General features: G+C 37.1%; 1 protein-coding gene across 10 annotated transcripts in view; it reads left to right on the top strand.

Annotated features, from left to right (window-relative positions):
• Nucleotides 1-2,970: 2,970 nt before the first annotated feature.
• The window catches only part of CCDC192 (coiled-coil domain containing 192), a 247,052-nt gene continuing 229,283 nt past the window's right edge, over nucleotides 2,971-20,739 (top strand). For 9 of the 10 annotated variants that reach the window (XM_054694460.1, XM_054694457.1, XM_054694455.1 and 6 more), the window contains exons 1-2: nucleotides 2,971-3,124; nucleotides 9,510-9,561. In XM_054694460.1, the coding sequence (XP_054550435.1) occupies nucleotides 3,063-3,124; nucleotides 9,510-9,561 (114 nt within the window). In that variant the 5' untranslated portion in view covers nucleotides 2,971-3,062. The remainder of the gene's footprint in view (nucleotides 3,125-9,509; nucleotides 9,562-20,739) is intronic. The other variant, XM_054694458.1, reaches the window with a different exon arrangement.

The raw sequence follows: 20,739 nt of genomic DNA, 5'->3' as shown, positions 1-20,739 counted from the left end.
TGTTTGAATTTCAAAGTCCCAGAATTCATTTGGTGAATAGCAAAGGTCAACAGCAACCTTGTGGGTTGTTTATTTATTTATTGTCCCTCAAAAACTGAATAGGAAGACCAAGGAGAGAGGGGAATACCCACAGGGGAATCAGTGACAATTCAGGATCTCCAAATGACAAATGCTCACAACAAGACTAACTTATAAAGAAGGAGAAGCAGTGCTTACCTCCTACCTCAAAGAAAAAACCATAAATAAAAAGTTTACATTCCTGTTCATCAACTAAAAGCTTTCAATTTTATCCTTCTGCTTCTTGAGGAAAGGGATAGGCAAGTCTCAAGTCTCTCTGCTTACATAGATAAATATCCCTCTTCACTGAAACAAGCTGGAAGCCTAGAGATAATTAGACCCACTGTGTCAAGCAATCAGCAACACGGGAAAGAGCTCACAAAAAAACAATGAGAAGAGAGTTAAATAATTCTTGAGCGAGAAGGGAAACCTTGGCAGTCAGTTCAAAGATGTTTTGGTTGTTGTGGTTCACAGACTGTTCTGTATTTGTTTGTTTTATGTTACGTTGGTTTCTCTCTCATTTTCACCCTCCCTTTTATCCTAATCTACAGCATACCCAAGACACCCAGACCCTGACACATGACCTTGTGTCCATCACAATGAAGTCAGTGAATTTCCCTTAGTCCATACTGTGAAAAGGAGTCATTTGACTCAGTATGATTGTTCCCCTGCAGGAGCAACTCCTATGCAGTACTTCAGTTTTCTTCAGCTGACGCATACTTTTTTAATACTCTGCACCTGTTAGCTTAGATGAACTCTTTATGAAAATCTAAAACCTTCTTCATTTATTCTTTTTCCAATAGAACATTCACAGCTACCAGAATGGGAACAAGGACAGTATCAATTTCATTCATACCCAACACCATGCCAAGTACACATGGACTTTCCACAAATATATTTGGCGAATAAGTGAATAAATACATGAAAATGAGTGGACAGAGTAAGGTCAAGGGCTATTTTCAAAGCAGAGACTCTCAAGACTCCTCATGTGGCTTTCTTTCATCTCTTTCTGTTTTGCTCTTTTTTCATTGCTGTATTTCTTCTACGCTGCTTCCCACTCTTACTGACACATGTATGCATGTATGCATCATAAGTTTGAAAAGGTATACCGATAACTATTAGCATGACTTCATACCCATCAAGACTCTTACTTGTTATATGCATGTATGTGGTTTCTGCTTTAAAGAAACGATAAAGTGTTAACAGATTTTCAAATTGTATTTATTAATCTACAAGAGTCCTAGGGAGTTTACAGTATTTTTTTTAGTTTAAAATGTTGTTGTTAATGGTGAAAGTGTCAAGGATTAATGTATATTTCTAGAAAGTTAATACATATTCTACAACATACTTTTTTCCCTTTAGACTTAGAGGAAAAATTATTTTTTCTTAAAATTCAGTTCAACTTTTAAAATAAAACCATTTCAATGATTTTATTCATAAGTACTTTCCCTTAACATAATAATAAAAGAATATTATTAATTATTTTTCAGTCAAGAATTCTGTAGATCAATGTTTCTTCAATAAACCCTCATAGCAGTAACAGTTGAAAAGTCACAGTTTTTCAAGGACTTTTTAAAAGTCTATTTTTGTACTAGTCATCTCTCCCAGCCTTGCTTTTCTTCATCAGTGAGATATAAGATAAGATTAATAACCATTATAAATAATTAGTGTCTACACTGTCTTTCACCAGCCATTATTGAGATGAGCTTCTTTTCAGAAATTGCTTTTACCAACTACATGATGAATATTTGCACATTCCTCTAAAATGCATTGAAGTATCATCTGCTTGGTGGGTTTTTAATAACTTGGGCTCAAGAAACAGAACAGAATATTAGAGTTGTAAGTGATGACAGAAACAGCTCAAGTAAGTTCTTTAAATAAGAAAACTACAACAGAAAGAGGGGAACTGGTTTTCTAAATTCTACAAAGGCTGCTAACTAAATGTATGCAATTAACAATAATCCAATCTTTGTCTTTCTACACTTAATGATTTTTTTTCACCCAAAACAACTGCTCAAAATTCATTATTTATAACGTTTTACCAAAGGGTCGCATGACTTAAAACTCTCTGCAGAAGTAAATGCTAATTACACTCTTTAATTGATCAGTTCCAACTACTCCCACCACTATTGCAGTTATTTGATCTAAATGCTCCATCCCTAGAAACAAGTTCTGTGCTTAGAAACGAAAAATTGCGGTCATACCAATCTAATTTATTTTGGTACAAGCTTTATTTGGGTGAGCCTAAGACATAGGGGATCAAAATCCAGGAGCGATTCTGATCTTTACTGCACAGCTCCTTTATGTACATCTTGCCAGCGTTGGACGTAGAGTAAATACAGACTGACTGGGATCAGGAATGAATCCAGGAAGAAATGTAGCAACTGGCTTGGGAAAAGGTGACTGAGAACTTTACACAAGCAAGAGGTAAGGAGGAACAACAGCTATAGATGATTCGAAATGATGAGAAGGATACTAACATGTTAGCACCTCTGCAGTCCTATGCCAGAAAAGCAGTCTTAAGTTAGGATGTGGCCAGGTGGGGTCTTCTGTTTGTGAGCAGAGAAAGTAGGTCATGATAATGGGATGATACTAAACCACTGCTTAGCCTGTAAGACTAATCCACTTCTGTGTGCGCACCTCTCTCAGACAAGCAGTGTGACTGTTTCCCTAGCACTGGTTGTGGACATAAACACACCATGGATTGAACATAAAACCACAGCTTCTGGTTCACATTGAATAAGTTTTCCAGAAATGATGAACATGCTATGTTACTTCATCTGTTCTCATGCCTGGATCTGATCTGTGAGATGTTTTAATGGGTTATATGGCTTTGTAATTGAGATTATTTTTTTTCTTTGGGAAGTTAACTGCCCTTTCTACAGACATTGTAGTTGCCTAGCAACAGGAACAGCAGTGCAGTAGCAGGGATTCTAAAACTCTGAGGAATGGGGAGAGTTGAAGTCTGTCCTATGGACCAGGGAACCTAGCTGGCCTGGCTTGAGATGGGAAAGTGTTATAGCAAGAAGTCTGTGGTCCCAGAGACTGAAACCCCAAAGAGAAGCAGGTAAGTTCCCAATTCCTCTTGTCCCAAAATAATTCATGGGAATGTCTGGATAAAGTAGTCTTTGCTCAGCACTTCAAAGAAAACATTTCTGGAAAGTCTGGAGAAAAATATCAGGTTTTTTAATCCTTTTCTGGGGAATGGCCTCTTTTCTTTCAATCCCACTGTCTACTCAGGTCATAGAGTAGGGCCTGACACATAGTGGATGGTCAACAGATGTTTGCTGAATAAATAAAATGTCCCTCACTCATTCTTCTCAAAATCACACTCACCCCAGTCATTTTATTGGTGTGGGAATGAGCTGAGCCCTCATTTTTCCAGAATCACTATAATGAAAGTTCATTGTCATAGCTCCTTTGTCAGGAGGTAAGCATAAAAGAAGCTACGTCATTCCAACTCACCCCAGATTTAAAAAGCCAAGCCAATTCTGGCTACAGATGTGGAAGTACAGTTTACCTCTATCACTGATCTACAGTTAATCACTAGAAATATGTATTTTTGCACAATATTCATTTCCTTCTCAAATGTAGAACTGCCTTCCAATTAGAGTATTTGTTAAACCTTGAATGAGAGTTGACCACACCTTTGTCTGTGGTCCATGGATGACGTAGGAAATTCACAAGTGTCCCAAATTTTATGTCATGTAGTTTCTAAGGGCAAGAGAGTACATGACCATTTTAAGATTTGGAAGGGAGGAACTTTTCCTTGTCAAAGAAAATGAAATTTAGCAAACATTTTCTTTTAATTCTCCTGAACACACTACCTAAACAGATAATAAGTCAGTGTGCTCACTGATGATGGAGAGCTAAACATAATGTGACTGGATGGAGGAAAAATGCCCTATGATTAATGACTTTGAAATGAATAACCCAGTGTACAAGCAGCAATGAAGCCCCATGGAAAGCAGGACTTTGCTCTTACTGTTAATCATCACTGTGTTTTTGTTCTCCTGGAGTATGGAGTGGGGTGTTCTGTGCAAGTAGAGAGCAGGGCTTGAGAGAGGAGTTAGTGGCGTACCATGCTATGTCAGGTAACCTTTAGGTAGGCTCAGTGCAGCTCCTTGATCTCTGAAAAGGAACAAACTGCTTCCGTGTGTCTTTTTGCCCTTTTATTCTTCCCTCCTGTCATCTCTTCTCATGCCCTTGAGACAGACTGTTTCCATAGTTTATATAAACTAAATGGGAACTTGATGTTGTGTTATCTAAGCAAGGGAGGGGAAGGTCCTGGATGCAATTAACCTAAGGAATAAAAAGAGCATTTCCCAGGAAATCCTCCTATAAGAAGTGGGTGCTTAAAATTGTACTTCTCAACCAATTACATTAAAATCATTTATTCACAAGAACTAACTGGTGATTAAACACTATGTCAAATCAACATAAATAACTTGGGGTAAAAAGTTTTGAGGATGGAGGAAGATAATTCACTTAATAAGAAAGTGTTTAGGTTCTTGCCAAGCACTAGGAAAAAAGCTACTGTAAGGCTAATATGTTATAGTACTACTTTTTTGCTAATAGAAATTATAAGAATTTTTCTAGTTTCCTCAGGAACCCTGAAGTAGGAAAACACTACGATGAAAACAAACTTCATAAATACATTTGTTAATTTTAAAATTTCTTCCTAGTCTAATAGACTTTCTAAAGCCATCCCCCCTTAATTATGGTACAACATGACTTGTACTGTGTATGCAGAGTTACTATGGTTACTCTGAGGCCATGACTCATGACCTTTAAATATTATTGTCAGGCAGCCAAAGCTCCCTCAATTTTAAATCAGTTTTGTTTCAGGCATAATTAAAAGAAGATGGTTTCAAATAGTATTTTCTCTTGTGTATATGTGGCACATCTGAATATGTACATAAGGACATTATACTCATAATGCTTTGTTTTGTTTAGCTTCATTCAGTGACTGAATATTAACTTCTTGTTTGGCATGCTGTTGGTAAAATTAAAAAAAAAAAAGGCAGCCAAGGCATAGTTCTTGTCCTCTCCGAGGGTGCCACTGAGAAATGCAAAAGCATAGGTATAAGAGACAGGTGTCTAAAAACTGCTCATGCACGCAGAAGCAAAAAATACTTCTCACTGGTAGGATCAAAGAGGCAACAGGAGGAGGCATCATTTGAGTTAGAGTATAAAGAATGGGTAAAACTTTGAGAAGTAGAGAAAAGAATATGAGTATTCTGGTCAGAGAAGACACCCAAGAAAAGGATAAACGCAGGCTCTGGAACTACTGAGTAGGACAGTTTGGTGACTCAGTTTTATGAGATGTGCTGACAGAAGATACAATTAGTTAAAGGTAAGAGGGTCTAGCTTAGAAGGTCTTTCAAAACTATTTGTTGTTTTGTTCAGCAACTGTGACATTTGAAATGTTGTTATTCATCTCATGGTAAAGAACTACTGTCAAGTAGGAAGCACCAAAATTAAGGTTTCCTCCCACTATCTGATAGTAGAGAATTCTCACGAAATCATTCCTAAACCAAAATGGTGTAAAGAGGACATTACCATTAATTTAATGGAAAAATTTTTTGGCTTTCCCAGATTTCTATAATCATACCAAATCATAGCAAATGACACATAAAACCTAAAATAATACTGACATATGGTAAAAAAAGGAATGATACAAGACCCAGCCTATATAAAGCAGAAGTAATGTATATACAGTGTATTCACTTACCAGAATCAGGAAGACAGTAAGCGCACATGGGAAGGCTGAGAGGCAGAGATGATGATAGTGTTAGGAGCAGGTGTCGAAAGATGGGGTGCTGGGAGGTACTGGAGCCTGGAGTGTAGGAGAGAGAGGAAAAGGGTCATCTATTATTTCATTGTCATCTGAATTCATCAGGGTAGAAGACTCATGAATGTCTATACTTCTTCTATGCCTTGTACACCTTCATATCTGCCTCAATATTGAAGGCTAAGGTTTACTGCTATGACTGACTTAGTCGATGTGGAAAGCCTGAAATATGATGGAATACTTGACTGCTTAGCTTCTAGCATTTTCCCATCATATAAATCTGTGTATGCACTCAAAATAACCTGCCAATCTGCCCTAGGTGCTCTTTCAAAATTAGAGTCATACTTTCCTGCAGTCACTGTCACCCTGTAAGTAATAGCAAAAATGATTCACAATCAGTGCCTGGAGGACTTCACTTTCGATCATTTGCTATTGTATTGGGTTTCAATTACCTGCAGTTTTATACTAAAACAACACATTTATGAGCTCCCTTAGGTTTTTCTGATACCTGAGGGCATTTTGCTAACAGATGCATGCATAAAATAAATTGAGATAAAACACAGATACTCCCAGACACAGTTCAAAGTTATGGTGGTTTTGATGTTGAGATGCTGAGGGTAACTCCTGGGAAGGAGCTTGATGGAGCAGTTCTCCCTCCTCACAGTCTGTTCTACCTCTTAATGGTTGCCACAAACCAACAGCTTTCATGAAGTGTTTTTTGCTATTCACTTTTGTTGTAAACGCAACAATGCTCTTGGGAATTCTTTCAGTTAGCAAAACAGGTGCTAATATAGGCCTCTAGTGAAAAAAAAAAAGTGGTAAATCTTGAACTTTCAAAAAGTGGAGCATACCTATACTGATCTTAGCTGATTTAGGTGTGATGAGAGAAAAGCAATTAAATCTCTGGGAACCCCACTGTGTCCTTCCACTGAGTGGGAATTTAATTAATTGTGTTCAGTAGTCACTGATTACTTTTGAACATTTTAAAATGGATTGGAATTTTTTGAAAAGTGAGAGACATGCAGAGAAATAAGGAGATAAAATAATGCATTTGCAAAGGAAACAGTGGGATGGAAAACAATAAAGTACCTGTGAATTATAAAGTAAGACTTACTGGTTGGCAACAGTTGAAAGGGTCTTTTTACGATTTGAGGTTTATCATCATCCATTTATGCATTCATTTATTTAACAAGTATTTATCAGCCATCCCAGCCCTATTCAAGATACTAAGTAATGGCAGAGTAATAAAATAACAGAGAAAATGTTCTATCATCAAGGAATCTTTATTTCCTGTCAAAAGGAGCCACAATAAATATATAATCAGCAAGAAAATTATATAGTATGTTGGAATATGGTTAGTACTGCAGAAAAAATTAAGTGAGGTGTTAGGACAAATTTCGGAGTGGAGGATTCAGTTTTATTTATTTTTTTAAAGATTTATTTATGGGGGCCTCCCTAGTGGTGCAGGTGGTTGAGCGCCGCACCGTGAAGCTGTCCGCAGCCTCTGCAACGTGGGTTCAATCCCGGCCAGCCAGGGGAGAAACCCACATGGCACGCAGACCTCTTCTGTTGTGCCCGCTGCTCCCCTCAGCAGTGTATTTCGTCAGTTTGCCTGTTCTGTTCCCCACTCTGTCTCTGGTGACTCCTCTCACCCTCCTGCACATCTGGCCTGTACCCTGGTTCTTGTATAAATAAATAAATAAATAAATAAATAAATAAATCATTTAAAAAAATTTATTTATGCATACAAGAATTGGGGTACAGGCCAGAAGTGGGGGGGGGGTGAGAGGATTCACCAGGGACAGAGTGGGGAACAGGACAGTTTGACTGAAATACACTGCTAAAGGGAGCAGAGGGTGAGTCAGGAGAGGTCTGCTGCACCATGTGGGTAGTTCTCTGGCCAGGGATCGAACTCTTGCTGCAGTGGCTGCAGATAGCTTAATAGGTTGTGTCTCAACGTGTTGTGCCACCAGGGAGGCCCAGGATTCAGTTTTAAATGCAGTATATATGGTAAGTCTCACTGAGAAAGTGGTAGTTGAGCAAAGATATAAAGGGAATGGGAAAGAGTGGGTAGACAGGTATAGAATTAATGTTCCTGGCAGATAAACTTGATATGGGCATCTACATGAGATGGTTGAACAGTGAGGAGACCAGTGTGACTCTGAAGGGAAGGATGGGGAAGAAGAATATTATAACAGATGTATTTAGGGAGATATAGGAGTTAGTTGTGTGAGGAGGTTAAGAAGGGAGTGGGATGGAGTCCTACTGTGGATGAAAGGGTGAGAAGAGCCATCTGTAGTACATTGTCTCTTGTGTAGGCTTTGGTTTTCATTTTGAGTGAAATAAGATGTATTGTTGGAGTATTTTGAGCAGAGTGGTGAGATTATTTTTTCTGTGATGAAAATAGAATGGAGGGGCCAAAGGTGGAAGCATATCATGTCATTTAAGAGATTCATGCAATAATTGTGACAAAAACAGATGGTAGTTTAAAGTTTGAAATCAGGGTGTTAAAAGTGAAAGTAGTGAGAAGTGATCAGGTACTGCATATATTTTGCTGGTAGAATCAAGAATTTCCTGTTGACTTGGATATGGGCTCTGAGACAAAAAGAGATGTCAGGGAAACTGAAAATATGATACCATCATTAACTGAGATGCAAGTAGAGCAGATTTGGGAGTAGAAATAAAAAGTTAGGTTTTAGAAATGTTGAAAATTGAATGAATCTGGAATTCAAAAGAAAAGTCTGGACAGGAAATATGTATTTGGGAGTGATCAGCATAGAGACATTTAAAGTTATGAAGATGAATGAAATCACAAAGGGAGTGAATATGAATAGAGAAGAGAGGAAGTCAGAGGTTGGACACCTGGAGCACACCAAGTTGAGACTTCAGAGAAATGAGAAAGAACCATCAAAGGAGTTGATAAGGAACAACAGATGGTCAGGAAGGAAACCTGGAACCTTAAGATATTCTGGGAGTTAAAGTATTTCAAGGAGTGAGTGATGCAACATTTCAAAAGCTGTCAAGTAAGGTGAGCTGTAACAAGTAACGACTGCATAGTAATGTGGAGATTACTGGTGAATTTAAAAGTACAGATTCTGTGGAGTGCTATTTGCCAGAGTCTTAATGAAGAGGCTTTAACAAAAAAATATGAGGAAAGAAATTGGAGACAATGAGAATACAGTCTTGCTATGAAGCAGATCACAATAAGGCAGAAACTAAAAGGTTAAAATGTTTGAAGATGCAAAAAAGAAAGCAGCATGTATGTAAACTATTGGAAGTGGAGAGAGAGAGAGAAAGAGAATGAGAATTCTTTAAGTCTGCTGTTTCACAGGATGATATACTTTCCTCCCTGTACTTTTTTTTTAGTTGAAATAAGAGATTTAGCAGGTTTTCAGAACAGATTGTACTGTTCAGACTGTTTATTCTCAAGAGAACCTTTAAAGTCTATTTTATCTTCTTTGAGTAAAGTTTACATTCCAAAGTTTTTATTTCCTTTACAAATGTCCAGAAATTGACATTTGGAGGAAATGCTTTACAAAATTTATCTTCGATGTTACAGTGTAAAGGTCTATTTGATGCCGGGGTGAGTTTGTGTGTATGGACATGTGTACACGCCTGAAGTAAAAATCAGGAATTCTAAACTCTAACTTTATTTCAGCACCATATCTGGAAGTTCAGAGTCAGATACACAACAAAGAAAGAAAACATCGGTAAGAAATGAAGATTTTATGAATTTCTTTTAACGCATAATAACTAATGAAATGATAACTTCTTTAGTTAATATTGAGATTTTTCTAATATATACTTTCTTTTTCATACTTTACTAGTGAAGATTTTTAAAGTAAAGCATAGAATCTTCTTTTTCAAGTAGAATGGATTTGGTCAGAGCATCAACCAAAGGATGTTATTGGATAGCAGGGAAGTTAAATGTGGTGTGGTAGAACCTTTCCCCTTTTTACTTGTCATAAATCTCACTCTTCTTGTCCATCACCCTACGATATTGTAGGTAAACTTAGTTACTTCAAAGTATTTCTTGTATATGAGAAGATCCTGAAATTTAAACATGATATAGAGTGAGTAAATTATATCTAGTTTTTCTAGGTTTGGGTTTAAATCATGATCTGTCCATTAATTCCAGTTCATTCTCTTTATGTCAGCTGATGAAATACCCCCTTTCGACCCTTGAGGTAGGCTCACTTCTATGGACTCTGCTATGCCCTTGGGACAATCAGATCCTTTCCACCTCAACCTACTGGATTCTTCCCTAGGCCTTGGACAAGTGTTGAAGTTGGGTGATTGGTAAAGGGAGACTCATTATACTAGTTCCTTTAAAAAGAAAACAAGCTGTCTATTTCCCTAAGGCACTCTTGATGCTGTTTTAGGGAAAATCTTTTAAACTCTACCCATCATGTTTCTGGAAAAATCCTTTCAACTCTAATATAGAGCCAGTGTGGTATAGAATAAAGATCATAGAGTCTAGGAATCAGGCCCAAATTTGCCTTCTTCAAGCTGTATGCTAAAAACCAAGTCATTAAACTCAGAGTGCTATTTTTCATCCATAGAATGAGGATGATGAGATGTTAATAGTCTACATCAAATGAGATGTTTGGGATGTGAAAATGTTAAAGTATCTATAGTCCCTAATGGGCTTTGGGGACTCTGCTACTCACGTTCTCTGTTTCTTTCTGGATTCCAGCAATTCCACTACACCACTCCCATCCCACTCAGTATCACCAGCTAAGAATAAATGATCTAGGGAGGCATGTATTCAGAACCTTACTCCTGCACAATTATTTGTGTTCATAAAATATTAACATTTCTAAGTAGAGTTTGTTTAATCTGCCCAGACATATTGGACATAGCTCCCAAACTTGTAAACATTTTCAAGAGGAGGGTTTTATTGAAGACATGTAAGTCAAAGGGAAAACAAACTAAATTAGCAGAATTTATCTTTAATTTTTTTCCCTAAATTTAATGACAATTTTCGGCTATGAAAAGAAAATAATGAATTTTTACTTTATAGTGAAGCTATTTATAATTTTGTTGTCCAAAGAAAGTGTATCCCATACTGGTTCAATGTGAAAACACTTTTTGATTGCAGTGTATTTTCAGTCTCTCTGCCTCTTCTGTTTCCCACTCTGTCTCTGGTGTATCTTCGCACCCCCCACCCCACTTCTGGCCTGTACCCCAGTTCTTGTATGCATAAATAAATTAATCTTTAAAAAAAAAAAAACCTCTTGGGGTAGCCTTTATTTTGGAGTTTGGGGAATGAAAGACTTTAATTCACAAATCTGTGTACTGCCTTTTCCTCTAACAATGCCGCTCAATTAGCACACTTGAGGTAATCCTCTCACTGGTTGCTTAGACACTGAAAAGGACAAGCTACCAATTACCACATTTAGGATTTCTGCCTAGGGCTCCCAATTAGCTTCCTGGAGTTCAGAATTTATCTCCTTTCAATTTTCATTTAACATAGTTGGGAGCCCTGGGGTTTCCAACTGGTACTGCTTTAGTTACTGCATTTCTACATTTCTAATAGAATAGATTTAGTTGACAGAGGTTGGGATTAGTGACCTCAGGGCCATAGGCTGTCCACAACTAGTTGCTGCTTCCTTCTCACCACACCATTTCCTTTAAATCTAGAGTGATCACTCAGCAGAGCCAATTCTGCTATATATTATCCTGAGAAACCAAATTGCAAGTAGATGCTTCTTTTTTTTTTTTTTTAAGATATATTTATTTATTTGTTTGTTTGTTTAAGCACTGGGCACAGTCAGAATCACGGGAGGGTGAGAGAATACACCAGAGCCAGAGAGGGGAATGGAAAAGGTAGAGTGACGAAATACACTGCTGAGGGGAGCAGTGGGTGCTGCAGGAGAGGTCTGCGCGCCATGTGGGACCCTCCCCGGAGGCCGGGGGATCGAACCGGTGCTGCAGAGGCTGCGGGCAGCCTCGCAGCCCAGCACTCAACTGCTGCGCCACCAGGGGAGGCCTGCAAGTAGATGCTTCTTATAAATAATCCTAGTTAGTTTTGGTAGAAAAGATGAAATCTTTTCAATTCAGTGAAGACATATTGATCATCCCAGCAGAATGAAACATGCTCTACCTTTGTGGCAGAGCATGTTTCCCTGTTTGCCTTTACCACACTGCTCTCTGCCTTAACATTTACACTCCCCTGGTAAACTCTGAATTCTTAGACTGGAGACTGGCCTTTAATTATCTCCCAGTCCCTGCACAAAAATGATGGTCAATTATCACTTGAGACAGAATGAATGGACTGAACCTCACACATAGCACTAGGTGATTGCTGGATGCTGAGCCTCTGAATGCTTTTAACATCAAATGGGATGGTTTCTAGTGGCATCACTATTATATCGATCCTTTTCTTCATTTTATCATTCCCACTTAGAACTTAAGATATTGGGGATCTCCCTGGTGGCGCAAGCGGTTGAGCGCAGTGCTGTGAAGCTGTCCGCAGCCTCTGCAGTACGGATTCTATCCCAGCTGGCCGCAGAGAAATCCACATGGTGCGGCAGATCCTCCTGTCTCGCCCGCTGCTCCTCTCAGCAGTGTATTTCAGTCAGTCTGCCTATTCTGTTCCCCGTTCTGTCTCTGGTGACTCCTTTCACCCTCCCGCACATCTGGCTTATACCCCGGTTCTTGTATGTATGAATAAATAAATCTTTTAAAAAAAAAAAGAACTTAAGATACTGAGATCTTCTGAGATTGAGGGAGGAAAGTCTGGCTGTTAACTGATCAAAGAATATGAGTTCACTATATAGTAGGAACAATCTGGGGAAATCCAAATGAAAGTTAGTTTATTTAGATCCACTTCTCAGGTAGCAGATTGTCCCAACTTATCTGGACCTTATTGCTTTGTCCTGGTGGAGGATTAGAATGTTATTTGAACTGTTGCCTTTGCTGCATTCTAATATTTTCTGACAGAGAACAGCTATGCATATAAATCACCTCATATGAAACTGCTTAGGAAATAAAAATTCTGTTGCATGAAGACTTGACCTGAGTCCTGACTCAGCATTTCTTCTCTTGCACTATTCTGGAGAATTATGCCACATAAAACTGAATGATATAAAACATACTAAAACATATAGTGTCATCAGTTATGTGAAGTGACACATCCAAAAGTGAGAAAGTGGGTATGAATTCATTAATGCTAGAACATGTATAAATTATCTTAATTCATTTGTAAACTAAAATTATTAAAAAGTCTTATAAGCCATTCACTTAAAAAATCAAAACTAGCTAGCTGAACATAAAAATGAGGTACACAGCAAAGGATAGGACAGGAGGGAACACAAAACAAGGGATAAACAAAAAAGGAATATGGTGATGGTTCACAGGTGATACGGTGGTGGGAGAACTATTGGGACTACAATGATGTAAGAAAAAAATTTAATTGAAAAAACAAACTGTAGGGCCTCTCTGGTGTTGCAGGTGGTTGAGCACAGCACTGTGAAACTGTCCACAGCCTCTACAGCGCGGGTTTGATCCCGGCTGGCAGGCGAGATGCCCACATGGCGCAGCAGACCTCTCCTGTCTCGCCCACTGCTCCCCTCAGCAGTGTATTTCAGTCTGCCTATTCTGTTCCCCACTCTGTCTCTGGTGAATCCTCTTACCCTCCTGTGCATCTGGCCTATACCCCGGATCTTGTATATATAAATAAATAAATCTTAAAAAAAAATGTAATTTAGTAATGATGATTTAAAAATCATTATTTTAAGTACTAAAGATATAAAATGTCTTTAGTTTTATGTCTTTGGTTTGTAAGGTCAAAATTATAGCATACTACATAGGAAGATGGCTTTCCAAAATGATAAAGTAGGTAAAAGAATTTACATTAGATAAACTGGGGAAGGCAAACAATGCCTGAAATTATGTCAAATCATAAATTTTGCTTTTTTTTTAGTACTGCTAGAGCATATTAGTTTTGTAGGAAATATATAATTGGTCACATTTGTGATATATTTTAACATTTTTAAATGACTTTCAGAAGATACTTCTCTTTGATAACAAATCACAATGAATCATTACTGTTAATATATCACTTGGAGATATTTATCTTATCTGTTCTTAAAATGAGATCAATATATAATGGTACTGTGAGTCCATACTTAACATTCTCAATAGGTAGTTTCTTTGAAACTTAGACATCAAGTGAAACTACAATAATGAGACTAGGTGATGGAATAATATTACTTTGTTTAACTTAGGTGGGGATTGTTTTCTTCCCATCAACATTATAAAAAAAACCATGGTGAGCAAAAAGACCATTCCTTGTGAATAATTCTTTTATTAACCTTTTTTGTGTGTGCCTGCAGCGGAGTATTAAGCCCTTTTTAAGCGCGCGGGTGAAGACCCACAGTCAGGAAACCCATTTTATACCGGGGCTGCCCTGTAACAATATGAGGACATGCTGTATTTCTATACACATTTGTTATTCTAGGAAATAGGTTATACATATTTTTGTCACTTATAAGTGAGAAGTGATATCTCAGAACTTTATGTTTTGGGTTTCTCTCTATTCCTTTCCTTCTTTCTCCCCATCCTCTCTCCCTCCCTTCTTCCATCTCTCCCTTTATCTTTAATGAGGTATAAATTGACAAATCTTAAATTGAGTTTTGACATATGTCTATACATGTGAAAATGTCACCATAGTCAAAATAATGAATAATTGTCAGATAACATAGTCAGATAACTGTCACCTGCAGAAACTTCTCATGTTCTGTCCAACCCCATTTCCAAGGAAGTTCTGATTTGCTTCATGTCACTAGATATTATATTGCATTTCTTTGCACTTTATATAAACAATTATACAGTCTGTACCCCTTTTCCTGTCTTCTTTGACTCAACAAAACTATTTTGAGGGCCTCCCTGGTGGCGTAGGCAGTTGAGCGCCACACTGTGAAGCTGTCTGCAGCCTCTGCAATGTGGGTTCAATCCCGGCTGGCCAGCGAGGGTCCCCACATGACGCGGCAGACCTCTCCTGTAGCGCCCGCTGCTCCCCTCAGCAGTGTATTTCTTCAGTCTGCCTGTTCTGTTCCCCACTCTGTCTCTGGTGAATCCTCTCACCCTCCCGCGCATCTGGCCTGTACCCCGGTTCTTGTATAAATAAATAAATCTTTTTTAAAAAAAACTATTTTGAGATTTATTCATGTTTTGGTGTGGATCAGTAATTAATTTCAATTGCCAAATAGTTTTCCATTGTATTGATTGTACAATTTGTTTAACCCCTTACCTCTTTTTTTATTTATATATATTTTACATCATTGTTCATTTTTGTACCATTATCTCTTGACAGACATTTCCGTTTTTTCCAATTTTTGATCCTCACAAATAAAGCTGGTATCAACATTCATGTACTAATCTTTGTATGAACATGTACTTTCTTTTCTCTTGGGTAAAGACCTAAGAGTGAAATGGTTGAGTCATATGGTGTGTGTACTTTTAAGTACATCCTCACCAGTAGTGTATGAAAGTTTTAGCTCATTTACATTCTCACCAACCCTGGTAAGGTCAGTCTTTTAAATTTTAGACATTTTGATAGATGTAGTAGTGTCTCATGGTGGTTTTAATTTGAATGTCCTTAATTATTTTAAAGATGTTGAGCATCTTTTCATGTGTTTATTTGCCATCCTGACATCTTATTTGGTGAAGTATATATATTGAAACATTTCATTGATTTTTTAAGTTGTGTTGTTTCTTCTTCTTCTTTTTTAAAGATTTATTTATTTATTCACACAAGAACCAGGTACAGGCCAGATGCATGGGAGGGTGAGAGGACTCACCAGAGACAGAGCAGGGAACAGAACAGGTAGACTGACGAAATACACTGCTGAGGGGAGCAGCAGGCATGACAAGAGAGGTCTGCTGCGCCATGTGGGACCCTTGCTGGCCAGCTGGGATCCAACCCGCGCTGCAAAAGCTGTGGACAGCTTCACAGCATGGTGCTCAACCACCTGCACCACCAGGGGAGGCCCTGTTTCTTATTATCAAGTGCTGAGATTTTTCAGATAGATGTTTTACAAGTACTTTCTTCAGTCTCTCATTTTCTTAACTGTCTTTAGAACAAAAGTTACTAAATTTGATTAAGTTTAAGTTATTGATTTATTTGATCATGTTTTTGATATTTGATTAAGAAACATTTGCTCAAGGTCACATATTTTCTCTGCAGTTTTCTCAGAAGTTTTATTGTTTTAGGATTTACATTTAGATCTAAGATCTATTTTGAGTTAATTTTGCCTTATGATGACTCACAGTTGAGTCTCTCTCTCCAAGAATTTCCCTTATTTGAAAGCAGTCCACCACCCCCATATCATCCCCCTTTGTAACCTGTATGTAATGACTGCTGCAGGTCTATAAGACCTGGCCTCCTTCCTTTAATTGAGAACTATTCTGAAGGACCACCCACCTCCAGAGTGCCCCAGGGAATTACTGTTACTTTCCTACTTCTGTCTTTCCTTTAGAGTTGTTTCTCCCAAGAGCCAGCTCTAAAGAACCCTCTGCAAAAAAAAAAAAAAAAGAACCCTCTGCAGTCAAGCCCCCAACATGGCATTTTCCCACAAAAGAACACAAATAGCACAGAAATTGAATCTTTACTTCTAGGGATATCTGCCGAAGAGGAATAATGTTATCTCTCCAGATGTTGGAATGTGAGATAATAGAGCATTTACCCACTGTTCCACCTCTCATATAGCTATTTTCATGTTGAGATCTTACAATAAATGAGGGATAGATTCATATCCTGCTTTTCTGCCCTCATCCTCACCCCAGCCCTATACAATCATCTCAGACTTCACCTAATTCAACCTGTGAAACCCCAATTCTGTACAAAACCAATTTCAACTAAGGTTTCAGGTCAAGCATACATAGAAAGATGGTAGTGATGGTATCACTGTAATAAGAAAGAAATATTTCCATCCCTTTTGCTAGTCTCAAGAAAGATTTAAACTTCAATTGATTCCAATTTAATTTGATTATCACAAACATTTTTGGAAGATTATCAATTGAAATTGTCTAGAGACTCATTTTATTTTTTAAGATTTATTTTTATTTACATATGCATAGAAGAACTGGGTTTAGGCTAGATATGGGGCGTGGGGGGCGGCTTGGAGGGGTAAGAGGATTTACCAGAGACAGAATGGGTAGCAGAACAGGCAGATCCATTGAAATACACTGCCGAGGGGAGCAGCAGGAGAGACAGGAAAGATCTGCTATACCATGTGTGTTAGCTCTCTGGTCTAGGATTAAACTCATGTCTCAGTGGCTGGTGTTAGCTTGATAGTGCTGAGGCTTTAACCCCAGCACCACCAGGGAGCCTCTAGTGACTCATTTTAATATTTTATGTAGCTGAATAATTGATTTCTCCTTGATAATACCCATCCAAGGCAGATAGAGTCCAGAGGGACTCTATTCATCATATCTACTAAGGGACCCTTTGGATGGAAGCTTCACTTGGAAACGAATTTCCTTAACGGGGCAGGCAGCCATGGAAGATGGAGCAAACTGCACTACAAGTGCCTTACGCAGAAGTTGCATACCCCATTTCTGTTCCTGTTTCAGGGAAGTCATATTGTCAAAAACATCTTCAATGGCTGGGGAAGCAAAACCATATCATATGCCTGGGAGAATTTTCAGAAATATTTTGGTGGACTGAAAAATACAGTAATATAAAAGCACATTAAAAAAAATCAAACCTAAGAAAGTAAATGCTATAGATAAAAAATCATTGGCTCCAAGAGTTTCTCATTCTAATAATAAGATCTATTTAACTTGAGAACAGAGGCCATGTAAAAGGTCATAGCAATTTAAAATGAGGTTTGCCAAAGAATAGGAAATGTCCTTTAGCAAAATGATCCTTTGAAGCAATTGGGCAAAATGACCTACTTTGTTTTAAATTATTATTATAGAGTAAATGTATAAGAAACAAAAGGTCCTGTTTTTACATGTAAATGTGTTTCTTAATTTTTAAAAATGCCAACAGGCAAAGATATTTAGAAAACATGTGGCTCTGAAACAGCATGTTTACACATAGACTGTTTTTCAGAATTTCCCCAAGAGGCATCAATGGCGCATCTATAAACCAAAGCAACTGAGTGTCTGCAAATTTGTTTCATCAGATATCCATAATATTTTTTTCTCTGTTTGACTCCTCTAAATGGCAAAAAGTTCCAAATACCAGGCATTATTTGGAGAAAGTATGCTAATTTGTGCTGTGTAGTGCTGATATTTTTATTTTCTGTGAGGATGAAAATGTCAAGAAGTTTGTGTGTATCAAAGGAAGGAAATTGTTAGATATATAGAGAAGGCAGAAGTTAAATGTGCATATATAACTGATATAATTATATATTTACATATATATGATACACTTAGTTACATTTTGCTCATTTTCTAAAACCTGAATATTTAGACCAGAGGAAGACAGGACTAGAGGAAAGTGTGTTTTGGAGACCAACTATTCAGTCTGACTTTGAAAGCACACTTCAATTGCTATGTTCTAAAAAAAAAAATTACTTTCTAAAACTATTCAAACTTTCCTTGAGAAAATAATCTCCCAAAGCACTAAGACAATTATCCAATCTAGCCTTTTCCAAAGGGGTAAGCATCCCCTTCAAAGGCTCCCTTTGGATGCTAGGAAAGAAGTTGGAGGAGAATGCAGATGAACTGGAAGAAACACAAGGATGCTCTTAGGATAAAGCTTGACCTCTGGCTGCCTCCAGGCTCATCAGGCAGATAGGATAACATCAGGCTTAAATTGTTTTGATATTTCTGTTAAACTGAAATTTTCTGCCAGGACTTATGTCAACACCTGAACTATTTGTGTTAGATCAGGTATCAGAGTCAATGGGTTATTTCAAAATAAATCTAATAATCTGAATTAATGGATGTGTTATGAGCAAGGTTCAGAGAAATCCAGAGTTTCTTCAAACTTTGGTTAGAATTTGCTATTTTCAAAAAGTTGTCTATCTCCTTGAAAAGATATGAATTAATGTACAAAGTTTACAAGATTATTTTCTCTCTCTAAAAATCTTGTCCTGTTAGAAAACACAGTTTAATATTTCTGTCCATTTAAATGTCTTTATATATTCAAAAAAAAGAGAAAATACTTGTAACAGCTATTACAACCTAAATATCCTTATTAAAGTCTCACATAAATCAATGAGGAAAAAGACTAACTCTTAAATAAAAAGTGAACAAAGGACATAAGTTATGATTTACAGAGAAAAAAAGATAAATATTCAATAAGATGTCCAAACTCACAAATATCAAATAAAATGTCCAAACTCAATATATATCAATTTTTAAAAAAATTTAGATATCATATTTACCTATAAATTGGATAGATATAAAAAGTATTAAAAATATTACTATGACAAAGGTGTACAGAAAGTATGAATGATGGCCTTTGGTGGGAGTATTAATATGGGGGATGTAATCTCAAACACGTATGAAGTACCTACACCTTAAAAACAAGTAATCAGTTTTTCATTTATATTTAAAAATAATATAACAGTTCAAATATATGTGTAAATATACTTCTTATAGAGTTGTCCATTAGTAGAGAAAACTGCATATGTATAATAAAATTTATTGTGACCATTAAAATTAGGATAATTTTTAAAATTAAGAAGTATGCTGAATAATAGAAAAGGAACGTTATTGTTATCACTATTATTCAATACAGTGTTGGAAGTTCTAGCAAGAGAAACTAGAAAAGATATAAAAGATATCCAAATTGGAAAGGAAGAAATGAAACTTATCACTATTTGCCGGTGACATGATAATATGCATAGAAAATCACAAACACTCCATCAAAAAGCTACTAGAAATAATAAATGAATAAGTAAAGTGGCAGGCTACAAAATTAATATTTTAAAATGTTACATTTTCACAGATGGAGCTGGAAGGGATTATGCTAAGTGAAATAAACCAGAAGGAGAAAGATAAATACTGGATGGTGTTACTTATATATGGAATAGTAAAAAATCAAACAAAGAGTCAGACAAACTTTAAAATCAACATTTGAAAGTGCACAGATCTGCAGGTTTCAGAGGGTGGGGAGAGGGGAAAGAAACAGGGGCGGGGCCAAAGGGAGGTGGAGGGAAAGCACAATGGACTATGATGGAGGACTATGGGTGCTTCTTCAGTGGGAGTTCTATGATGACTACACCTGAGGGTGAAATCCAATGGTGTCAAAACACAAGCAAGGATGTAAAACAATTGTAATTCAGTAACAATTTTTTAAATGTTGCATTTTTATATGCAAATAATGAACTGGAAATCAGTCAATGGGAATGCAAACAATCCCATTTACAGTCTCTTCAAAAACAATTATCTAAGAATAAATCTAACCCAAGAAGTTAATGGGGAATATACTGAAAACTGCAAAACATTGCTGAAAGAAACAGAAGAGGACACAAGCAGATGAAAAGATATTCTGTGCTTATGGATAGCAAGAATTAACTTCATTAAAATGGCTGTACTACCTAAAACAATATACAGATTCTAGGCAATCCCTATCAAAATTCCAATGGCATTCTTACCGAAATTTAACAAAAATATCATGAAATTCATTCGGAACTTCAAATGATCTCAAGAACAATACTAAGCAAGAACAATCTTGAGAAAAAAGAAAAAAAATGGAGATATCATGTTCCTCAACTTCAAACTATACTATAGAGCTATTATAATCAAAACAGCAGCATGTTATTAGAATAAAAACAAATGTGCAGATCAATGTAAGAGAATTGAGAGCCCAGAATAAACCCATGTGTAGATATAACTAATTTATGACAAGGGAGCCAACAGCACACAATAAAGAAAGTCTATTCAGTAAATGGTATAGAGGAAACTTGTTTCTGGTGATAGAA

The sequence above is a fragment of the Talpa occidentalis genome, unplaced genomic scaffold, assembly GCF_014898055.3.
Source record: "Talpa occidentalis isolate TD23 unplaced genomic scaffold, MPIMG_talOcc4v2.1 talOcc4.13, whole genome shotgun sequence".
NCBI lineage: Eukaryota > Metazoa > Chordata > Mammalia > Eulipotyphla > Talpidae > Talpa > Talpa occidentalis.
This window is presented reverse-complemented; position numbering and strand designations above follow the sequence as displayed.